Raw genomic sequence first — 21580 nt, 5'->3', positions numbered from 1 at the left:
AATAATCAATAAGAGCTGTTCTGCGACAGGAACTGATGGCCCTGATGCTTTTTAACGTCAACTAGCGATAAGTATTTTTCCATATGTCACTCAATCTTCTATATCACATGTATTTATGTACATAAAGGCGAGAAAAGTGACTTTCTTGCGCCGCATCGCTTTAATACGAACCGGATGAACGCTTGAGTTTCCTACACGCTTGCAAACATCATCACGCCATTGTACAGGCTGATTCCGTTGAACCAGCAAAAAGTGGTTCGGTATTTTAAGTATTTAAGTTGTAGAAAGTAGCTTGTTGCTATGTGCCGCATGTGTTTTGTATTTTTATTAGCCCGAGTGAATTCTAAAAAAGATGTTTACGCCATCAGGCGTCCCCTTTAAAAAGATTAAGGAAATTTTATCTCATATGTACACTCTTTTGATTTGATTCGCTTTGAGAATTATCGCGATACTAATTAAGAGATACCAAATGAGACTGACGAGATTTATTTTAAACTATAGTTTGAAAAATTATAACATGTTTGATATTCCAGTCGCGACTTTTTTGTAAAGATTTATTTCTCACTCGTTACTTTATTTTAACGCAAATTATATACTTTTATCGTACGGTTTTTCAAAGACCTACTAAAGCAACGCTGAAACTCCGCAACACACTATAAATTTAATATTGACTTAAAAGACGCAGAGAATCGAGTAAACCAATATTTGCATTCAATTGAAAATATAAGTATTCATCCAGTACACGTACCTTATACACACAGTAATCGAAAAAATTGAGTTAGTCGTCGAAGAATGACTGTACCGTAATATACCATAGATATAAGTATAAACTCATTCCTAACGTTTTCGAAAAACCGATTTTTTCCGCAATAGATTTTGAAGAATTGTACACAGTCTTGAGTTCATCAAATTCAGCGCCATCATAAAATTATATCTATACGGCCAAGTCTTAATCTGATTGTGAGTAAAATTAAATTTCAAGCAAAATTATATTCATATATTATAACTGTCAAATGAGTTAAAGTTAACTCTACAGTTCGGAGTCTGAAGCCGAAGTGGAACAAATTTGCACCGTATCACTATTGCTTAAAATTCTGATAACACTTGACATTTCATTAGAAAAAAAGATCTGTGCCGCGTTCGGAGTTCAATGGGGCATTCCATTTCATAGTTTATACAAACGGCATAATGAATGTTTTAAGAAGATTGCAGTAGTATTAGTTTCTCAATATTTCACGTTCGATATGAATAAATGTTTTATCGAGTACAAAGGGGGCCGTTGTACTTAGGTATGTAATAACGAGGAATAGCCAGGGTAAGGTGAAATACTGAGTAAATGGGACTGGGTGCAGAGCCTATAAATCATTATTGTTTTATCGTACGTATCCTGATCTAATGTAGCGAAGTAAGTGGAAATACTAGTTGTATACTTCAAAAATATGTCAATAAATGAATAACGCATTTAAGAGATATTTTTTGTAACATGTCTCTCAACGCCTGACAGATATCAGAAATATTCTTCAAATGTCAAGAAGTACTCTCGCGAAAATGTTAAAGTGGAGTATTTTTGAAATATAATGATATACTAGCTGTATATGTGTAGGTCGGATGTTTACTGCGTAGCTGGTTTTTGTTCTCGTGCGTTCGCTTACTCGTTGTCAGTGTTTTACCAGATGATACGAGATTAATGAGATACCTCACGCCCTCACTGTACCGCGCAAAAACTACGGAGCGTTGGGCTTGGAAGTCGAAATTCACCAGGTAAAGGACCTGGAGCGCAGAACTACGGAACGCTGTTCCTGGAGATCAAAATTCAACAGGTAAAGGATGTGGAATGCAGGAACTACGGAGCACTGGTCCTGGAGGTGAAAATTCGCCAGATAAAGGACCTGAAGCACAGGAACTACAGAGCGCTGTTCCTGGAAGTCGAAATTCATCAGGTAAAGGACCTGGAGCGCAGGAACTACGGAGCGCTTGTCCTGGAGATCAAAATTCAACAGGTAAAGGATCAGGAATGCAGGAACTACGGATCACTGGTCCTGGAGGTGAAAATTCACCAGATAAAGGACCTGAAGTGCAAGAACTATGGAGCGCTCGTCCTGGAGATCAAAATTCAACAGGTAAAGGATCTGGAATGCAGGAACTACGGAGCACTGGTCCTGGAGGTGAAAATTCACCAGATAAAGGACCTGAAGCACAGGAACTACAGAGCGCTGTTCCTGGAAGTCGAAATTCATCAGGTAAAGGACCTGGAGCGCAGGAACTACGGAGCGCTTGTCCTGGAAGTCGAGTTTCACCAGGTAGCGGACCTGGAGCGCAGGATCCAGGAAGTAAAGAGCCTGGTACTCGAAATCTGCGGAGCGCGATTCTCATACGTCCTCCCTACTGCGCGGTTGTTTCCGGACTGAGGAATTCGGTTAGCTGATTTTCGTCGTCGACGATTACTATAGATCGATGATGTCAAAGAAAAAAAATTTTAGGTGACGTCAGTTTCTGAACATCCGACATCCAAAATTTGGTATCGAACTTTAATACTATGTATGATCATATGATGTGTGATGTATGATGATGTATGATATGATTTTGATGGTAAAATGTACTGCGACATAACTCTGTATATATGTATATCGGCAGCCGGCTAAGTATCTCCTTAGAATATACATATATTTGTCATTTCTGGAGCTGTTCGACTCAACATCTAATGTAAGATTCTGAGGATCTGTTAGGATCCACCGATTCTAACCATCCCGAAAATAGAGTCGGTATTGGAGAATACTGTAATTTCTTTTCTAGTGTCACTGTCTACTAACCAATATTGAAGCGCCACACGTCCAGCGGACAACTTGTGAAGCATAACCGACAGGATATAAGGGATCTTGGTTACGCGGCCCGCACCCACATCCAGAGTTTCGCGACATATAACGACCGTGATCAGAGTTCATATGGTTGACAGTCTTTAAATATCTTCGGTCAACGCCCTAGGTGAGGTACACAGCCACCTGTAGTAAGCTACAGGAGTTCCGGGACTTATCTGTATAAACTGGTATAAACGCCACAGTCTTTAAATATGCTCATTGTCAGTCAAAGACCGAGGATATAATACAAACACTTGTTCGAAATAGCACTTTATATTTTCGTGTTGTGTATAGATTAAACCTTAAATTTGTACCTAAGAATCCGTAATCAGTTCGTTTATTATTCTAACCTTTAATTGCAAGTTCAATTCATGTATTCTTCGCGTTCTCGAACGTGGCGTGTTGTTCGCAGTTTAAACGTCAAAGAAAACTCGTGCAACGTTGGTATAATACTACTGACCTTTTTCAAAATAGCTAACATCTTTACTTCCTGGATTAATCGTTTGTTCATCTATTCTACTACTGATAGAAACTAATAAACAAAAATAAATTAATTCTACTGTCGCTTCCGACACACCAACTCTTTCTTGGCTAGTGACTACCATGAAGTAGAAGAGGGTATCACCTGTACATTTAGTGCCAATAATAGTCTTATTAAGTACAATTCTTTACAATATTGCCCAACCATGGCTCAAATACAGTCTGCAAACCTAGACGGGTTGCCAAAAGGCTTTGTCTCTGCAATGAGAACCTTATTTGACATAATGGACGATGAGCGTAGTGGATTTGTTAAATTTGCTGATATTCAAGAGAGGTGGCAAGACGACGGTACGCAGGGCTTGCCCAAAGGGGTATTAGAAAGCCTGAAGAAAGTTACACCAGTCAATGGTCTTCTATCTTTTGAACGGTTTTGCACTGGCCTTAAAATTTGTTTGCTACAAATTAAATCTGAAGCAGAAGCTAACAAGTTAGAAGTACCACAAAACAGACCACCATCCGCTCCTGTCTCAATTGTCGATGGGCAAAACAAAGTACCTTGGACTTCTCCAAACACAGCCACAATTCATCCCAATAATGCAATCGCCCAGCAGCGAACCCTTAGTATGCCACAACTTCTGGGAGGTCGTAAAGAAAGTAATGTTGCACTGGAAGCAGTTGATAACAGAACTGTGCCGGAACCAAAAATAACAAAGCCATACGGACCACCAAAACCTCCAAGAACCGGAGCTGGATTAGAAGGAAGAGCCTCGTTGGGTGTGAATTTTGAAAGAAACATTGACAAATCTGAGATTCGAACTGCATTGCAAAATTGGCAGATGGGTTTGATGATGGGGGACGAAAAGTCACTTGAAAAGAGACAAGTCAGTGCAATGAATTATCAAGCGGATCCGAGAAGTCTTGTAAGAACAGCGCGAGTTTTGGGTGATGGGAAAGCTGTAGATACACAAAATAATCAGATCAATGTTCAACAGAAAAAATCATTGGGGCGGCGCCGTGAGCCTAGACGACATACGTTGCAGAACGGTATTGATTATAATATGGTAAATCCCTTTCTCCTTTCCAATGTATATCAAACAATGCTACAATCAGGTGAACTTTGCAGATGAAACGGATGAAACAGATCGAACAAGAAAAAGATGTGCTGCTGCAGGGTCTGACTGCTGTTGACAAAACTCGTGAATGGTACCTCAAACAGATTTCTGCAACTCAAGAAAAAATTAAACACGTGGGTCGCGTGGGTTCACATGTGGTAAGGAGATTAAAAATTCTCCACATCGTCATTAATTGCATACAGGTCCCTCCACTGTGTCTTTTTTGGTGTCCAGGTCATGCACTTTATGGTTTTTTTCTCCAGGTCATCCACTTTATGGTTTTTCTTGTCCAGGTCATCTGCTGCATGGTTTCTAACATTTAAGTAATTTACATCATGGTTCCTTCTCTGCTTCGTAGTATTTGACCGCTTGGAGTGCAAAAAACATCAAGCAGCTGACTCAGAATTCAAAAACTATGACATGGATGACTAGGTTACTGTAAATTTGAGAAACGAAAATCCGACTTCAAAAACTCTAAATTGGACAACCTAATTATCTTAAACTGTGAAGCAGATAGCCTGAGGAATATTAACTATGAATTGTCCAACTATATATTGCTTAAATCCGCCTTATTTTTTTTCTGTACGTTTCAAATTCCTGGATGGTCCCCTTTTTTCTCCATGATTTCCACCCTGATTTTCTGGATAGTTCTAGAGAATTGTCAATAAAACTAGTGCTTCTCATATTACAAAGTGTGAAAAATATATTTTTTTCGACATCTGTTATGGCATGTAATTTTTTGTCATTTTAAAAATATCAGGAACAATGGACTGAAGCTCAGCAGGAAAGGTTGGAACTGCAACGAGCAAGAGTACTCGAAGTTAACCGGCATCTCGCGGCATTAATAAGTAGCTGGGAACGTGGTGGCTTACCACTACATATGAATTTAGCTGTTATCAGCCATCCTACTACGGCGCAATTGCATCAAGATATAGTATCCCGACTTAAACAACAAAACCACAGATTAACGGAGGTATTGTTTCTTGTATTTTTTTGTACTTCATATTTTGGTATTAGTTATTGTTACAGTGGTGAAGTCAGCTGCAGGTTTCAACTGTCAAGCGTAAAAACCCAACAAGAAACAGGCTCTGTCTGATTTAATTTAATCTTTTTATTTTTTTTTCTTTAATGCTGAACCACTCTTTGATAAATAATCATTCGAAGCTCTGAACATTGTGTCACACGCTTAGCAGCTGAAATCTGAAGCTAACCAGCATTTTATTATAGTTTGTATTTATGGTAGTTTTTTTATGTAAGCAAGGAGTCCTAAAAGCTGGAAATTAAAAAATTCAAACCAAAATAAAATGCCGGCTCTTAAATATAAAAAATTTTTCTATAGTTGTATTTAAAAATTATTCGAGATGGATTATAGGAGACATCTAATTGAAGTCCTAATTTTCAGGAAGTAAATAAGAAAAGTCAACGTATCGCCATATTAGAACAAGAAAAAGACAATTTAATGCGTGAAGTTTATAATCGGCAGTCGGGAATGAGTCAACCTCGAAGATCGACTATGATCCATGAGCCACACGATCAGACATTCATGTAAGGTACTAAAAGATATTTATTTATATTGTGCAAAAATGTATATGAATATATTTCTAATTGGTTAAAATTACTCAACCCTTACAAATTCACTTAGCCAACTCTGATTTATTTATTCCAGCATTTAGTGACTACTTTCACGATCTGATTTCCTGAACCAAGCACTTATCGTTTCAAAAAGATAATATTCCGTCCAGAAAAGGAAACTTCCTGAGCCGAAGCCAATTTTCATATTATAAAGATACATGGGGTATTTATTGTAATAAGTCTATTTGTACAATAGATTAAAAAGTCGATAAGGTTGATAATTATTACTGATTCACAGGTACGGTGATTTACCTTTGTAAAACACTAATTTATGACTGTGAAAATTGTTGTAAAATTAATTGTTTTGCAACAATATCTATTGAGTAATTTATAAATAAAAGTTTTTTAGCATAGTTTCATTTAATTAGTTATTATAACGAGACTTTCATTATTTCTAATCTTATTGATAGAACGTAATTATTTTTGTAACATTTATATACTACAGAAATGTACATAAATGGTAGTACACACAGTTCGAGTATGTTTCCACGACTTCATTGAGATCAACGACATTCAATACGTTATTATTTCAACTTCCTTTGCGTAATAATTCTTAACATTCAGGATGTGAATAGCTTCGCGTTAGTTTAAAAAAAAAATGTATGGCAAAATTTAAAATTTTGGTTACATTTTCTTTAGCCACGGTATAAAAATGATGCAAATATTCAAGATGCTTATCAGTACCGTTCATTTAAAATTTTAGTATCTTATGAAGCGTTTTTAAAATGCATTCTTATGACACATGTACAAGTTGCGTAAATAGACATCCTTAATTCCAGAGAGAATATAGAAACAAAAATGGTAAGGGAATATGCTAATAAAGTATATATTTCAACGCGAAACACAACTTTTTGCATGTAGTTTGATTATAGCGTGCGTCACCAACATTAGTTTGTACGTTTTCGGATTTACGATAATTCAAAAATCAACGCTGGGTACGAAAATTTTAGCACGACCAATGTTCGAAATTAGAAATTATGTTGCATTGATCGCGTTATTCGTGCAAATAGTATCCACATAATTTTAATTTAAAAACTGAAATTGATTATGAAGAAATTACTTTAACTCTTACCTAATTTTGCGATTTCCGACAGCTCGAACCAGACGCTTTGCCCCTCTTTCCCAAAAACGAGCTGGAAATACTTGAAGTGGTGCGTAAGTCCATTTTTGCTGTAGAGCAGATTTGAGTTCTTCACGTGTTTTACGTCTCTAATAAAAAATAAAATGTTGAAATTCCTCCTACAATTTTAAACACCCAGGTCGAAATGCATATACGCGAACGTCACGAATTGAGACATCTTCCTTATGCCTTAAGCCTATGGGAAATTTGGAAGAACGAGGATATGGATAAATAGCCTTTCATTGTGCTTGTTTCGCTTTTTTTCACAAGTCCTACAACACATAGAAGCACAACACTCAAGATATGCTTGATTGACTTTTACCAAACTTTTACTTGGTGGTCTACAAGCTTCACCTAAATTTTAATTCTGCTTTGTATTCGACTTAAACACTATTTGCTACACTCATTGAATATCACATTGCTATCATAAAATACTAATTACTCCACTTTACTATTGGAACCTTTTGAAGCTTGAGAGAATGTGGATATGATGAATAACTATACGCATACAAGTATTCGTCAAATAAAATACTATGAAGTACGAAATATTTCGTTGATGCTTCATATGTTTATTTTTCACCAATAGTTTTACAGTATGTATGCATATGATGTGTTGGATCTATGGGCCTTAGGACAAGCGCTTAATTTGTATCGTGCTTGTGTATGTATTACATGATTATGTTATTCTTTCGTCTATTTCTAAGTAGTGCCACGTCTATATCGTTCACAGTCGTAATGGCAAACTTATAAAATGTGAATGATTAAATTTCTTTTATAGACGATTAATAATTTCATCATATTTTCACTGCATGTATAATACTAATTTGATTTGACAACACGAGACTGCATCAGGAACTTGAGAATTTATCTTCGTACATAGGTGTGTGTGTATACATATGTATATACATACATACATACACACATACACATGTATACATTAGAATGAAACGAAAAAATGGGATTATCGAAATCAATTTTCTCTATACTTCGAGAAGTTGTATTCTGAATTTTGGAAACCCGCCCAAAAGAATTTTTTTCTATGGGACTGCATCTTTCTGTTCCCAAAGGACCACTATATTTCAATTATATGGATAATAAACATTCATGACCAAAGAGTGGCATTTAATATAAACCCAACATTCTTTCAGGTGGGTGTTTAGAGTTAGAGAGTACAACTTTTCAATGTATAGGGAAGACTGATATCGAAAAGGAATTTTTTTTTGTTCCGCTCTAATCTATCTATACGTTTCTTTTGGGTTTTGTATGTACAAGAAGTCTGGTACCAAGTTACGCGAGACTTTGATATTCACTGTTTGATATAGCAATTTTGTGCATAGCTCAAACTGTTTGAAAATTATTGTACCAAGTACAATAATTCGGACTTGGTACAAAATAGTTTGTACCCTTTGTGCTTTGTATAAAAATTGCTGTACAATCCGCGAAATTGACGATTTCAAGCTTGGTACGTGAATCATGTATATATATTTATTCCTACATATGTAATATATATAATATGTCAAATAAATATATACACTTGAACGAGCGCATGCGCGTGTCAACACCAACACAGCACTCATGTATACACGTAAATATGCATGAAGTGTGTGTACGTATTGTGTATAAAATATATTATCTACGACAAACGATTGGCCAGATTTAACTTATATTTTCTTGGTTCTTATTATTTTTTTTTTCGGTTTGTATTGTACAAATTCGTAAACATTTCATTAATTGATTTCGCGATACAGTAATTTATATAATGGAGACGCACATTTGTGCATCTTTATCGCTTTCATCATTTCGATTATCTTCATCATTATGATCATCATTCACTTAAATAGATAATCCATTAGCTCAGTCATGCATTTTTCTCATTTAAGACATGGTGAACCATTTCGATCATACACATACACAGCATGTGTGTGATTGTACTATAATATGCCTAATCTCAGTGAGTGTATATCTCTGGGTAGCACAAATAGTCCAAACAAATCGATATAAATAAAACTTGTATCAACATGTAAGTATATTTTTACAAAGTCAAACAGGAAACGTTGATTTTAGAACATGGCAATCTATGCCAGGCCCAGCTGGATGGTTATCATACAGCCAAACACCGGGTCCTATTCATTTTGCAACCCAATTTAAATAAACTTTTTTAACTTACAAACTCCAATTTTTTTTTCAGACTTATCTGACTGCATCAAATTGAAATAGTTATCAGATGCAACATTTGCGATAACTATGGGTTTTACATTGTGTACAAAAAAAAAAAAAAGAAGAAAGAAAAAAAGACGAACGAAAAACATTGCGGAACAAGTTTTTGTATACTTGCAAAACGGTAGAAAACAAATCAGCATAAAAATTGTAGCTACAGAAGCAAAGTTTATTTCAAATCATGGATTGGACTAACTGCCCCCTTTTTTACCTTTATGGAGATAAAATGACTCGTTGTTTCTGATAATTTTAACGTCCGAATTGCCGATTATTATTATTACGATAGTTATTATTAATAATGTTATTATTGTTAATTGTTATTTTCAATTTGGTTACCTTTACGTTCATAATAATAATCTCGGCATTCAAGTGCATGGACTAAAAATATTTAATGTAGGTACAATTTGGATAAATAATCATCGGTAGGGTACAAGATTATTCTTGAATAGCGCCAGGAATGTGGGGAGGTCTCTCCTGGCCAAATCCTCGAGTACCATCCGGGCCTCGTGGTTGTCTAACAACTGTTAATTTTGGGCCTGTATCTTCTAATGAAATAGTACGCAGACGGCTTATCAGCCGTTCAGGCCGCTGTTGGACTACGTCACTGTAAATTACAAGAATTCAATCAATGATTGCTATTATATATTATTAAATTTATTATTTATGATTCCATTACATTTCTACAGATCACACACAACGATAAATATTTAGACCAGAGCCCATGTAATGTTAGTACCAAGAACATAGTTGACTTCGAAAATTTGAAGTGAAACTGGTTAAAAAATGATCATTTTTCATATCTGTCCTGAAAGTTCAGCATATTTTTAAAGAGTTTTTTTTCTGTAATCTCAGATTTAGAAAACTGCAATCTACCAATGAAATATACGGAAAACTACATTATTTGTGTTATTTAAGAAATTTTTGTTGTCATATTTAATTACCTTAAACGGGTCACGTTGCATGCCGATGATTTTCCTGTACGCTGATTTGTTACCAAAACAAATTCAACCTGGTCACCAGGTTGAAGAGTAGCGTGATCCCTAACTTCGCTCATGTGGAAAAATAATTTTTTTCCCTCATCAACTTCGTATGCAAGAAATCCAAATGGACCTTTAACTGCATCAACTGTTGCTCTTCGTTTTTTGCGTACAGCTACAATATTACAAGCATGCCCTGCTGCATCTACCTGTAATTGAACTGGATCACCGGACTGTAACAGTTCACGTTTATTCACAAGACCCATGATTCCAAATTCATATTCTGGTGTCTCTTCGTCTTCAGTAGTAGGATTTATTTTGATTAGCCCAGCATATTCAACTTGGTCAGGATTAGCGCTTCTCAGAGGTCGTACAACTGTACCATCTAGTACTTCCCCAGTACATACAGGCCTAGGGATTGTTCCGCGAGGTACTAATCGTACAAATTCCGCAGCTGCACAACCACCTGTACCTCGGCCGTTTCCAGTGCCAATAGTACACTCAACGTCAGCTCCCAACTCCAAAGTGTTAGCTTCACCGTCAAAATTACTGGACATAAATTCAAGATTTTACTTCGATGATAAGATTTGATAATATTTACGATAAGTTTAGTATATAATCTAAAAAAAAATTCTCCTATTGTCTGATTTAGCACTAAAGCTGTTGGTATGGTAATGGTACATAGGTAAATATTGGGAACCATTGTGAGAACAGCGTGACGAGTTTTATATAGACAGTAGAAGGTAAGGGCACAAAGAAAATGACAGTGTTCTATAATAAACCAATTCTATACCATCAAACGAATTGGAAATTGTAGAGAGCTAAATTTATATTTCCTGGACATCAGATCTGTTCAGTAAATTTAACCGATACTCGCAATCTTAACATATATTCAGTTTTAAATATATCTAAGTGCAAAGGGACAACGATTAGGAACCACTCGATAGGCTGAAGATTGATAATGCTCATCTCAACATCAAATTAAAACATACGGGAGCTATTTCGGTTCAAACAATAAGTCATTTCAATTTTTTATTCTTTTTTCCTTTTTTTTTCGACAGTTGAGTGAAATATTTATTAGAAATACTTTGGCAGAGTTGTCAAAATTAATATTTTGAACTTTCATTACTGATTTTTGGAAAAAAGAAAAAAAAGTCTAAATCTAGAAAAATGGAACACATGTATACATATATATTCTCTACTAGCGTTTTCACTATGTTGGATATAGGAAAGAAATGCAATTTCTACCTACTTACGTCGTCTGACATCTATAATAAAATTTATGATCGTGTCTACAATATATTAGAAAGAAAATATCTCAACACTGCACGCGAATTTCGTAAATGAAATTTAATATTGTGTTTTTGCTAGATAAATACAAGCCATACAAAAAATATAATCAGCACTTCAAAGTGTATATAATTTTGCAAGCCATTGGCAAAGTATGTCATTTTAATTTGTTTTACCTGAAGTGAAAAAATATTTCCCTTTCGTGATTCACAGTCTCAATGAAGCCAAATCCATCCTTGAGGGCAGCAATAAAGCCTTGGATGATTGAGCCATTTGATTTCTTATTTCCATTCTGAGTTTTTTCGTTCGAATTGGTTAATGATATGTCTACGGCGACAAGTTCTTTATTTCGCTTCACTTGGCAAATGTTGAATGTGACCTGGAATAGAAATTTTCTGGGATAATTTCAATTTTAAAGTACTCACTGTTCGAAAATTTTCAAGAAAATTTAAAATGAATAAATTTATTGACTGGGATTGACGACGTATCAGAACGAAATTAGAGAAACAGAACCACACATAGGACAATTGAAGAAAAACATAATGTTTTTTTATAAAAGTAAAGGTATCAAGTTAACGAAACTTTCTCACCTTGTCACCAAGCCTTGGAATACTTTTTGGGTCACAGTCTTTTGTGAAAAAGATGATATTCTTTTGTTGGCCATCTTTTAAATAACCAATAAGGCCAGGTTCAATGCCATTAATATCCTGAACTATACTACCTGGTACAGTTGTTTCTATAACACTTTCAAATTGAACACTACCTGATGGCAGATGTGTCAATCTAATTGCGCTTTGTCGAGAATTGGAGAATGATGATGAGGGATCCTAAATAAGAAACATCAAAATTTATATATCAATAAAGTTCAAATTCCTGGCTCCATCAGGTTGATATCAAAATGTCTGCAAATTTATTGGAGTTTTTTGTGGAATAATCCCGAACTGTATTTATGGTTAGTCCTGCTTTGAAAATCATCAAAATCGAAAATATGAGAGAATCATGGATGATCAACGTATGCCAACAAGTTAGGTCAACACTGAGACGCACAGTTAACGATATCTCTTACGTGTTGAACTTCTCAAATTTCTTTGTGAATTTTTGAAAATGTATACTGAAACTTTCAGCATTTACTATTGAATATAGATTCAATTGTAATCCGTACATTAAAAAAAAAAGTAAATATTCTGTATAAGTTCTCTATAAGTCTAACAACGTGTGAATGTTTAAATTCATCATATCTGTGACTTGTAAAGAAAAAAAGTCTGCCAATGTCAAGTCTCTGTACAGCAGCAAATGTTAATCAGAGAAAACAGATATCATATCTCTTTCGTAAATATTCTAAAAAATTAAAGTTATTAGACGTTACTGTTAATCTCTCACTAATTGTATACTTTAGGTTTAAATGAAAACTTGGCAGCCTTTTATTCTTTTAGATATGTCGGTCGGTTAGACAGAATTTATAAATATAAAATTTATACTTGTATAACTGTGAATTCGACTTCATCATTCACACTGATTTCTCTATCTACATCCAGAACTTCATTGAAATGGAAGAAAAGTTTTGCGTCTCGGTCAACGCAACGTATAAATCCAAAACCCTCTTTTAGTGCAGCAATGATGCCTTGCTCACGGCGTTCTCCTGACACAGAAAAAGATTCAGGGAGTAAAGAGATTTCTGTGGCTCTTTTCAGTTGGTCTCTAGTATCAGTTGCAATGCGAAACTGAACCCAATCACCATGCCTAAAAAGAAAATTAGATTATTTTTAAGAAAACGACAATTTCAATACTCAATCTACATAAGAATAAACCTCAAGATTATTTGCTTATCATTTCATATATCACATTTCACCTCAATGTAAAATCGCCCTTCTGATCCTTATCCCCGAATGGCACTTCGACTTCAGAGTGGTCCGGTGCTCTATATCTGATTCGACCAGGCAATGGATCGTTTTGATGACGTGCAGCTGTACCTCGCTCCAAAGGTTTCAATACTTGTCCTTTTACAACTTCATTACCAACTTCTTCAAAGACAATAGATCCTGGTGGTAATTTAGTAATATTGCATGCGACTTCTTTGCCCTAAAAAAATTGATAAGGACACAAATACACTTTTTGCTGATTATAAAATTACAAAATTCTCCATTTACGACTGATTGAACTCTAAATTTCTGATCGTGAAACCACCACACTGCTTAAAACTTTGTTATGTCACCAAATTGATAAAGAATATTTTCTCATTAATTCTGCATCTTTCATATTAAGTGACACCATATGTACTGATTTATTTTTCAGCTTGAATTTAGTTGTAATAAATGAACTTACATTTCGCGTTTGTATGATGAATTCTACATCATCTCCCAGCCTTAACTCATCTTTCATTGATTTGGCCTCACTAAAGTGGAAGAAAATCTCTTTGACAACGTCGGCTCGTTCAATGAAGCCAAAACTTTCTTTCATTGAACAAACTACTCCGCGGTAACGGACAGGATGGGCTGGATTTTCAAGTCTGACATGACAAGCACCCAAGTTACCTCTGAAATATGTAAAAACTCTCATACTTAATACCATTACAGGTAAATTGTTAGTGCACTTAGGTAGCTATTATTGTTTGTGATTAAATTGAATCATTAAAATGGTATTATAATTTAGATTAGGTTCAAAGTGAATTCTATAAGTTGAAGTTGACAAAGAACTATTCAAACTATAGATTAAATACTAAAGAAGGCAATGAACAATAAAAATCAAACAGAACTTAAGGTGTTAGTTTCTGAGTCCTGAAACTCTGAGAGCAGTTCCCCATCTTTTTCGCAAGGGCGGAAGTAGATACCTTTCTTAAATGAGAAACAAACCCAACAGTCAAGAATTCAGAAAAAATTTTAAAGATCTGTCAAGAAGCTCGCACTTTTTATGACCATTAAGCATTTGAGATTTTACAATTCTAAGAACGAAAAATTACTTCACGACCACCACGCAACTTTATATTTTATTTTAGATTCTGTGAAAATTGATTGTGAAAATAACTGCAAGTTTATAAACATCTGTAAGTCAGTAAACGGTGTACATAAAATCACAACCAACACTAACCGTTGATTAGTAGCAATTTGAAAAGACACTTTGTCACCCGCACGCAGAGTGACGTTTCCTTCTACATCATCTTTGGTATAAGGCAGGAAGAAACACTCGCCACGATTTTCATAGCTAATTCGTCCTTGTGAATCGCCACTACTGTGTAGCTCTGTTGTTACATTGCCAGTAACCCTCTCTTCACTCAGTACCTGCAATACATGATTTTTTTCGGCATTTTAAAATATTCATCAATTCATTTCATGTCAAATTGTTTGATACTATATTGCGTTATCACTCAGTCTATTTCTTCACAAACAGTGACAACTCGATGTGAATCTACCTCAAGGATTGAGAGGACTTTTAGAATTTACGTTACTTATTTTATTGAGATTTGAGCTTGTACTGTAAGCCTGTATGTTATATCTGTGAAACTTATTGTTAGTTTTGGTTCGCTCTCAGTCCAGGCACATTTTTAACATCATTCCATTATCTTCATTTACTTTTGGAAGTTAGTGTGCGTAAGTATGTTATCCTATTGCGGAAACGAGTTGCCACAAAAGAGCTGATTGAAATTGTATCTTCATAAAAGAAAATTTTTCGTAGCTTTGACCATACTTGTAAATTTGGTTTCTAGAAGTTATCATAATTTCAATCTACCTCCGTAGCCATTCCTCTCTACAACAGATTAGCAAAACCACGCACACAAGTCATCAACAGCAATTGGAGATTATAAAAATGCATTCAAAATATTCTTTATTGGAACAATTGAACGGACTTGAAGCAAACTGCTACAGTAGGTTTTAAAGTGACTCATGCTAATAATTGTGTTATTTACCACTTCCGGAGCAATCTTGCTCACGGTGCTAGCAATAGGTTTTCCTGTTCGTCGATCATATGTCATTTCAAATTCAACTGGATCTCCAATTTTCAGATGCTCTATATTACCACTGAATTGGCTAAAATGAAAAAACAGTCTGGCTTGCCGCTCACAGCACTGTATAAATCCGTAAGAATGCTGTGCATCACATGGAAAAAACAAAGTTAACATAAGTTAATTAGTATATAGTAAAATGAAGTTAGATGATGTTTCAACTAATGTCAAAATTACACCAGTTCTACCAGCGTTTAGACACATTCTCTTGAGGATGTATCAGATTTTCGACCCAGTGGAAAAATTAATTGAAAAAGAAATGGTGAAATCACATTTCACTCATGAATAACTATGAAAAGATCATAGCCTTAGACAATGTTTTTAGTACAACAATCGTATTGTTTGTAAAATTTCGATGAATCTGCACTTATTTCCATGAGAAATGGATACTGCAACTATCAATAATATTGAATATTGAATAATGTGAATGTATTTTTTAATAAAGCAATGATAAAATAGCTTAAAAATTGTTTCCATGTTAAGAAAACGTTGTTTTAGTCGAATTCAAGTTGTATAATTTTAGTCACTTTCTGAACTTTCGACAGGCCATTTTTCGGTTTTGATACCTTCGTGTTTAAAATATGTGTTTGATACATGCGTACTCAGCAAGGACCAATGCAATTATCACAGCAATGGAAGAAAAGCTGATGTATGAGATAAACTACACTGAAGGCAAGCGTCAAATAATTTCACAACAGTTTCAAGCTTTACTAAATCGGACACCGTAATACATTCGTAACAGTACGACGAGGCTGATCATGATGACTCACCAATAATTTTTCGATTATTCCAGTCTCACGGGTGCCTTGGTTGTTGGACTGATCTTGGTAAGACGAATTATTGGTCGCAGGTTCTCCTGTGTAACCAATACCTCCTTCCATACCAGTGAACGTGCCAATTGGAAATCTAGTTGTGCCGTTACGTGGTGATGTCTGCGAACTAGGATAATTTACATAACTTGACGAATTTTTTCCACAGCTAGGAGGTGAACCCATGAAGTGATCTCCGCTGTAACCGGTACCATTGCGGTATCCGCCGCCTGATTGGTGTGGCGCTCCTACAACCTTAGGACTTGGGATGGTCATGGATTTGTAGTCAAGTATTGCTGGGTCGGAGTTCATTATTGGCGGCTGGAACGTTTTCCACTGAGGATTATTGGACATTATTTGAAATTTTCAACGTTTTTATGTTTTTTTTTTTTGTTCTCTTCTTATGTTAATTTTAAATATCTCCGTCAATCGATTATAGGTAATTTATTATTTGACTTTGAATTATTTTATTTAATTTTTTTTAATCTTCTTTTGAATTTTTTTGTTTTCGTTTTTATTTTATTTATTTTTTTTGTCGTTTTTTTTTTTTCTTTTTAAATTGTGTTTTTTGTCTTCGCTTCTGCTCCTTTGCAATATATATACTTATATTTAGAACTTTTAGTCTTTTCAATTATTTAAGTGTTAACATAGATATCACAGAATGGTTCTTGGTACCTTATATATTTGTTTACTATTACAACGTTACAAGAACTTAACAAAGAGGGAGAAAGGCGTGTTTTTTTTTTTTTTTTTTCCTTTTGTTTGGAAACGCTGCTGAAATGCAGATTCTCTTGTGACCAGCAACTAGGGAGGAAGGTGACACGGGTATCTTGTTAATTGTGGTAGATTGTTTAACGAGAACTACCACGGCTGTTCTTATTCTTAGCAAACTTGGCACTCTCAAATTGTGGATAATTCTTTTGTCCCATTAACAGATCAAATTAGCACAATCCCAGCCAAGGCAGCAATCACAATCGCAGGGTCACCACTACGCAGAGTACCTAGCTCCTTTTCATTAAGCGGGTTGCATACACAGTTTACAAACGAACAATACGGTTAGCATGAGTATTTCGAATGATTAATATGTGTACAAAATATTTTAACACATCATATCATACGAACAATACTTTCCACGAATCTTTGCATTAATAATATCATAACAACTGTTTGATAATTACTAAATTTAGCTTGTTCGAGAATAACTGTGTTTTTCTTAAACATCAGTCATCCTTTATAAAAGGAATAAATCAAAAACATTGGAGATTTAAAGGATAAATGTTGGCTTGAAAATCCTCAGATGTCTTCAATGCGTGCTGAGTGTGGTTGTGTCGTTCCAATAATTCTAGAGTATCGTTTTCTTCTTCAGCTTTTAAATGTGGAATTTACAGTGAGCGTTGATTTCAAAAATATCCTAAACTAACAATTACACAATCTGGAACAAAAAAAAATAATACAATCATGAATCAACTACACCAATATTATCTAATCTTAGGAATACTACATCAAAGATACTTTGGATAGTAGTTGAAGTAGATATTGAACTGGAGTATTGTTATTTTCAAATATTTTTAGACCAAGAGGAGTTTGTTTATAACAGTTTTCATTCGTTGTGATAGTTTTTTCTTTTAGCAGAATCATTAGAATAAATTTTGGAATTGCTGGAATTGTTTTTTTTTGTCCTAACAAAACAAAAGTTCACCAATATTCTTAAAACTAACAATTTTTTTTGCTTTAATGCTTCATCATCATCTTAAAACACGCCACTATAGATAGGATGTCTCTGGAAATTCGAGCGCAATAATCTAGATCAGAAAATAGAAATGAACTGAATGAACGGAAAACACGATGATTAGCGGCGATATGTTTTCAGAAAGCATTAATGTAGAAATGTGTGTACTGTTTTAGCTTGTTGACAGTGTCAGTTCTCACGTTGGGTAAAATTTTTTGTCTGTTTTGATGGAACACTGAATTCCTACCATTTTAGCATATGCGACACGCGGTATAATAATTCACACGTAGTGTCTGTCAAAATCATGTGCATGTGGGATTTGTGCATAAAGTAAAAAATTTATGTTTAGATAATACAGTGTCGAAAATTGTCATATGATTCACGTTGCTGATAAAATAGAAAAAACAGTACTTGATGCATAATCAAAATTTAGAAGTATTTTGAGTATTTCAGACTGACTTAAAAAAATGAGTGGTTCTGAATAAATGTGCTCAAATTACAACGTATTGCTAGTCACACAGAGTGATGTGATTTGAGCTGTTCTCTAATTGACATGGTGAAAAGAATTTATGCAAATCTTTAGAACACGAGTAGATAAAATTAACGTTTACGTACACTGAATTAAACGTTTTTATAATGGACCATGCCTATGATGAATCTGAGCACGAAAAATTGGATAAAAGTCAGAAATAAAACAGTAAATCGAAAAACAGTTTTGAAATCTTAGTATTGCCTGAAATTCAGTAAATTGTAATAAAGCAAGCTAAACTCATATTTTGCAAACTCAGCCTCTTAAAAGTAATTCTGAGGTTGCAAAAAAATGGTTTAGAGAGAATAATGTTTCATTATGTTGACTTTACAAACTTCATCAATTATTGTTTGTCTAACTTTCCAGAAATGGGATTACAGGGTTGCCCCTGCTTTTCTGTTACACAATTTTCTAATATTTCTAGTAACTCAGTGCTTGAAGTTTTTCAATTTTCTAAGTACAGCGTCGGTTCTAGGGGTGTAGGGTATGATATTTCTAAGAATTTGCATACCTCCACTAAAGAACTTGAGGTAGATTTATATCGCTTTGAACTGAGCCTCTCGCAATAGGGCCATCAAAAATCTGTAAGGGCTATGCTGTTTTCTTCCAACAATTTACTTTTATTGCCAGCCGTATTGCGAGAGTATCTGACAAAACTGTGGCTACGCTATATTCAACTGGAATAGTGGGAAATCCTGCTGAGGGAAGTGGCCCTATTGCGAGAGGCACTATCGAGAGAGTCGGCTATACGCTATTCCTTTTCTACACATAATAAAGAGATATTGTTGCCAAAAAGTGATTGATTGTTACAATTTGATATGGTAAATTTGTGTAGGGGAGGGGCTGAAAAACATTAATTTATGATTCCTGTTGCCAAAATTTTAAGGAATAATTTTGCCCGTTCATTTAAATTTTAAACATTGCTGACAAAAAACAGAGTTAATCAAGAGTAATCAAAAAACTGAGATTTTTCTGTGTTCAGTAATTGCAGGTTAATTAGACAACATTTATAGGAAATAAGTAACTTCTATCAGCTTATTATATCGACTGGATCTTAAACATGAAATATCTTTACTCATTCGATATGGCAAACATTTGAAGATAAAAACTTAAATTTCCAGATTTTCGTGAACAGAAATCTCTGATTTTTTGGCAATAATTTACATTATCGTCGACGAATATGATGAGTGAATCTTACAAATTATACCAGTAGTAACCTGAATTTCGAATCTAGGTAAACAAACGTACTTAAGTGACTGATTAAGCAATGGGAATGGTCATCGTCTAATATGAGTTGCATGAAGTGTTCTAAGTTTTTGTAAATTTAATTCAATCTTTGCCGAGATGTCTTGATACACGAGCGCCATCAAGGACCACTTTAAACAGGTTTGCATCGAAATTTCGCATATATATAAGTGAATGCAAATATTCAACTTAGCCTATTTTGCTTGCTCCAATGACATTTCAAACACAAGTAATATAAAAAAGAACCTGGAAATGCACTTTGCTCTTGAATTCAATTTGAAATAAAGTATTAAAGGAACTCTCAATAGATTGAAAGCGAATGTAGGTTGGCATACTGTGCTACTTAGAACAGTATGAGCATCGTCATCGTTTGAATCTTAGACAACATCAGTGACAGATGGTATTATCTTTGAAGCAGATGATACATTTATTTAACAACTGTGAAAAGTGTATTGTTTCACCAATTCTCTTTCTGTCAAATGTAAAATGACTCAATCTATATTACCAAACATTACTCATTATCAGAAATTATTTAATTTGTTATACATTCAAGCCAATGAAATAGTAGCAACAACATTGCAAAATATTTGGTAGATTACAAGAGCTTGTCGTGAATGCAATGTTTGCAAGTTATTTGGTAATGGATATGCGGGCTACGCAACTGACGTGAACTGGTAGTGATTAGAAAAAAATGTAAGTAAATAGGATACGTTACTTTCGGAGTACTTATTGGACATGCAAATCATTTGACTCATTTGATAAACTGCAACGTGCTTATCAAGCACAAAACGCTATAGTAACTGTATTAGTTTTAGTAGCTGTATAAGAAATTGGAGCAAGCAGTGTCAACCTGGCCACAGAAACGGTGTATGATTGACCTCACACGAAAGTACGTTAGTAAAATGTCCATGATGGAACGGCAGTTAGTCAGTCAGAACAATTCAATTTAGATACGCGTATGTTGATTTATAGTCGAAAGTTTCACAAAATATTGTACCGATGTATGTGTTGTGTGTGCTTCATTGTGGAGTATTTAGATTTTTTCTAACTACATTCCGTTAATTGGTATATCATATTACTTGATTTGTATTGAGACTCGCCGCAGCGTTACTGAAGAGTACTAAAAGTTGTAAAATAAAACATTGTAAACTAGATTTAAAGTAACGAAGACACATAATCTTAAATTTTTTTACAAAACTCACCACGACACAGCACAGCACTGACGACATGCCGCCATGTTGAATGTCAACATTTAGCATTCACATACAAAACAAGAGCAACTGCGGAGAGATTCGGAACCACAGCCTTCTTGAGATACATCGATTATCCAGGACCCAAAGTGTATGGGATAGAGTGGATGCCAGGACCCTTGAAGTGTATGAACACTGGTGACGTCGGCGTAAACATTTATGGACAAATTGATTAATTAGATTTAATATTTTACGGCTACTTATTCTCGATGTTAGGTGGCCGTGAGCCAAAACTTTCAAGAGCTGAAACTCTGATTTAAAAAAAATAAATGAATAAGGCATTGTAGTTTACCTGATTGTAAAGTTGAATTCATAAATAATAGTGTTACTTTTGTTGG

General features: G+C 34.8%; 3 protein-coding genes across 8 annotated transcripts; 2 read left to right on the top strand and 1 right to left on the bottom strand.

Moving 5' to 3' along the window:
• The first annotated feature begins 1834 nt into the window (after positions 1 to 1834).
• On the top strand, positions 1835 to 2425 carry LOC138190494 (spidroin-2-like). The gene has a single exon (XM_069133821.1). It carries the CDS (start codon positions 1835 to 1837, stop codon positions 2423 to 2425), a length of 591 nt encoding a protein of 196 aa, XP_068989922.1.
• Positions 2426 to 2959: 534 nt separating this feature from the next.
• Positions 2960 to 6551, top strand: LOC124213431 (suppressor APC domain-containing protein 2). 4 transcript variants are annotated; one of them, XR_006881877.2, is made up of 6 exons: positions 2961 to 4396; positions 4459 to 4605; positions 5208 to 5420; positions 5850 to 5992; positions 6114 to 6492; positions 6525 to 6551. XR_006881877.2 is itself a non-coding variant. In XM_046614785.2 (6 exons), the coding sequence occupies exons 1-6, from the start codon at positions 3542 to 3544 to the stop codon at positions 6118 to 6120; spliced, it is 1293 nt and encodes a 430-aa protein (XP_046470741.1). In that variant the 5' UTR covers positions 2961 to 3541; the 3' UTR covers positions 6121 to 6551. The 4 variants fall into 4 exon arrangements, 3 of the variants coding, with proteins under 3 accessions (XP_046470740.1, XP_046470741.1, XP_046470739.1); XM_046614785.2 differs by having other exon boundaries at positions 2961 to 4255; positions 4328 to 4396; positions 6114 to 6551; XM_046614784.2 differs by having other exon boundaries at positions 2960 to 4396; positions 5850 to 5997; positions 6114 to 6551.
• Positions 6552 to 9780: 3229 nt separating this feature from the next.
• Unr (cold shock domain-containing Unr) lies at positions 9781 to 21340 on the bottom strand. 3 transcript variants are annotated; one of them, XM_046614779.2, is made up of 11 exons: positions 21195 to 21340; positions 16451 to 17921; positions 15585 to 15764; positions 14768 to 14958; positions 14006 to 14216; positions 13533 to 13762; positions 13162 to 13423; positions 12274 to 12510; positions 11860 to 12062; positions 10358 to 10942; positions 9781 to 10020 (listed from the first exon to the last, which is right to left on the bottom strand). In XM_046614779.2, the coding sequence occupies exons 2-11, from the start codon at positions 16841 to 16843 to the stop codon at positions 9852 to 9854; spliced, it is 2661 nt and encodes an 886-aa protein (XP_046470735.1). In that variant the 5' UTR covers positions 16844 to 17921; positions 21195 to 21340; the 3' UTR covers positions 9781 to 9851. The 3 variants fall into 3 exon arrangements, with proteins under 3 accessions (XP_046470735.1, XP_046470737.1, XP_046470736.1); XM_046614781.2 differs by lacking the exon at positions 21195 to 21340 and adding an exon at positions 21072 to 21171; XM_046614780.2 differs by lacking the exon at positions 21195 to 21340 and adding an exon at positions 20990 to 21007.
• Between the last annotated feature and the right edge of the window lie 240 nt (positions 21341 to 21580).

This window comes from Neodiprion pinetum, chromosome 2 (assembly GCF_021155775.2).
Source record: "Neodiprion pinetum isolate iyNeoPine1 chromosome 2, iyNeoPine1.2, whole genome shotgun sequence".
In the NCBI taxonomy this organism is placed as follows: domain Eukaryota; kingdom Metazoa; phylum Arthropoda; class Insecta; order Hymenoptera; family Diprionidae; genus Neodiprion; species Neodiprion pinetum.
Note: the sequence above shows the minus strand (reverse complement) of the source record. Positions and strands in the feature narration are given on the sequence as shown.

Coding starts and splice junctions, on each gene's coding strand:
- LOC138190494 (XM_069133821.1), top strand. CDS start 1,835: ATGCAGGAACTACGGAGCACTGGTCCTGGAGGTGAAAATTCGCCAGAT.
- LOC124213431 (XM_046614783.2), top strand. CDS start 3,542: ATGGCTCAAATACAGTCTGCAAACCTAGACGGGTTGCCAAAAGGCTTT. Junction 4,397..4,458: donor ACGGTATTGATTATAATATG/GTAAATCCCTTT, acceptor TGAACTTTGCAG/ATGAAACGGATGAAACAGAT. Junction 5,421..5,849: donor AAAACCACAGATTAACGGAG/GTATTGTTTCTT, acceptor CCTAATTTTCAG/GAAGTAAATAAGAAAAGTCA.
- Unr (XM_046614779.2), bottom strand. CDS start 16,843: ATGTCCAATAATCCTCAGTGGAAAACGTTCCAGCCGCCAATAATGAAC. Junction 12,511..13,161: donor TCGAATTCACAGTTATACAA/GTATAAATTTTA, acceptor TTTCTTATTTAG/GATCCCTCATCATCATTCTC. Junction 12,063..12,273: donor TTCCAAGGCTTGGTGACAAG/GTGAGAAAGTTT, acceptor TTTCTATTCCAG/GTCACATTCAACATTTGCCA.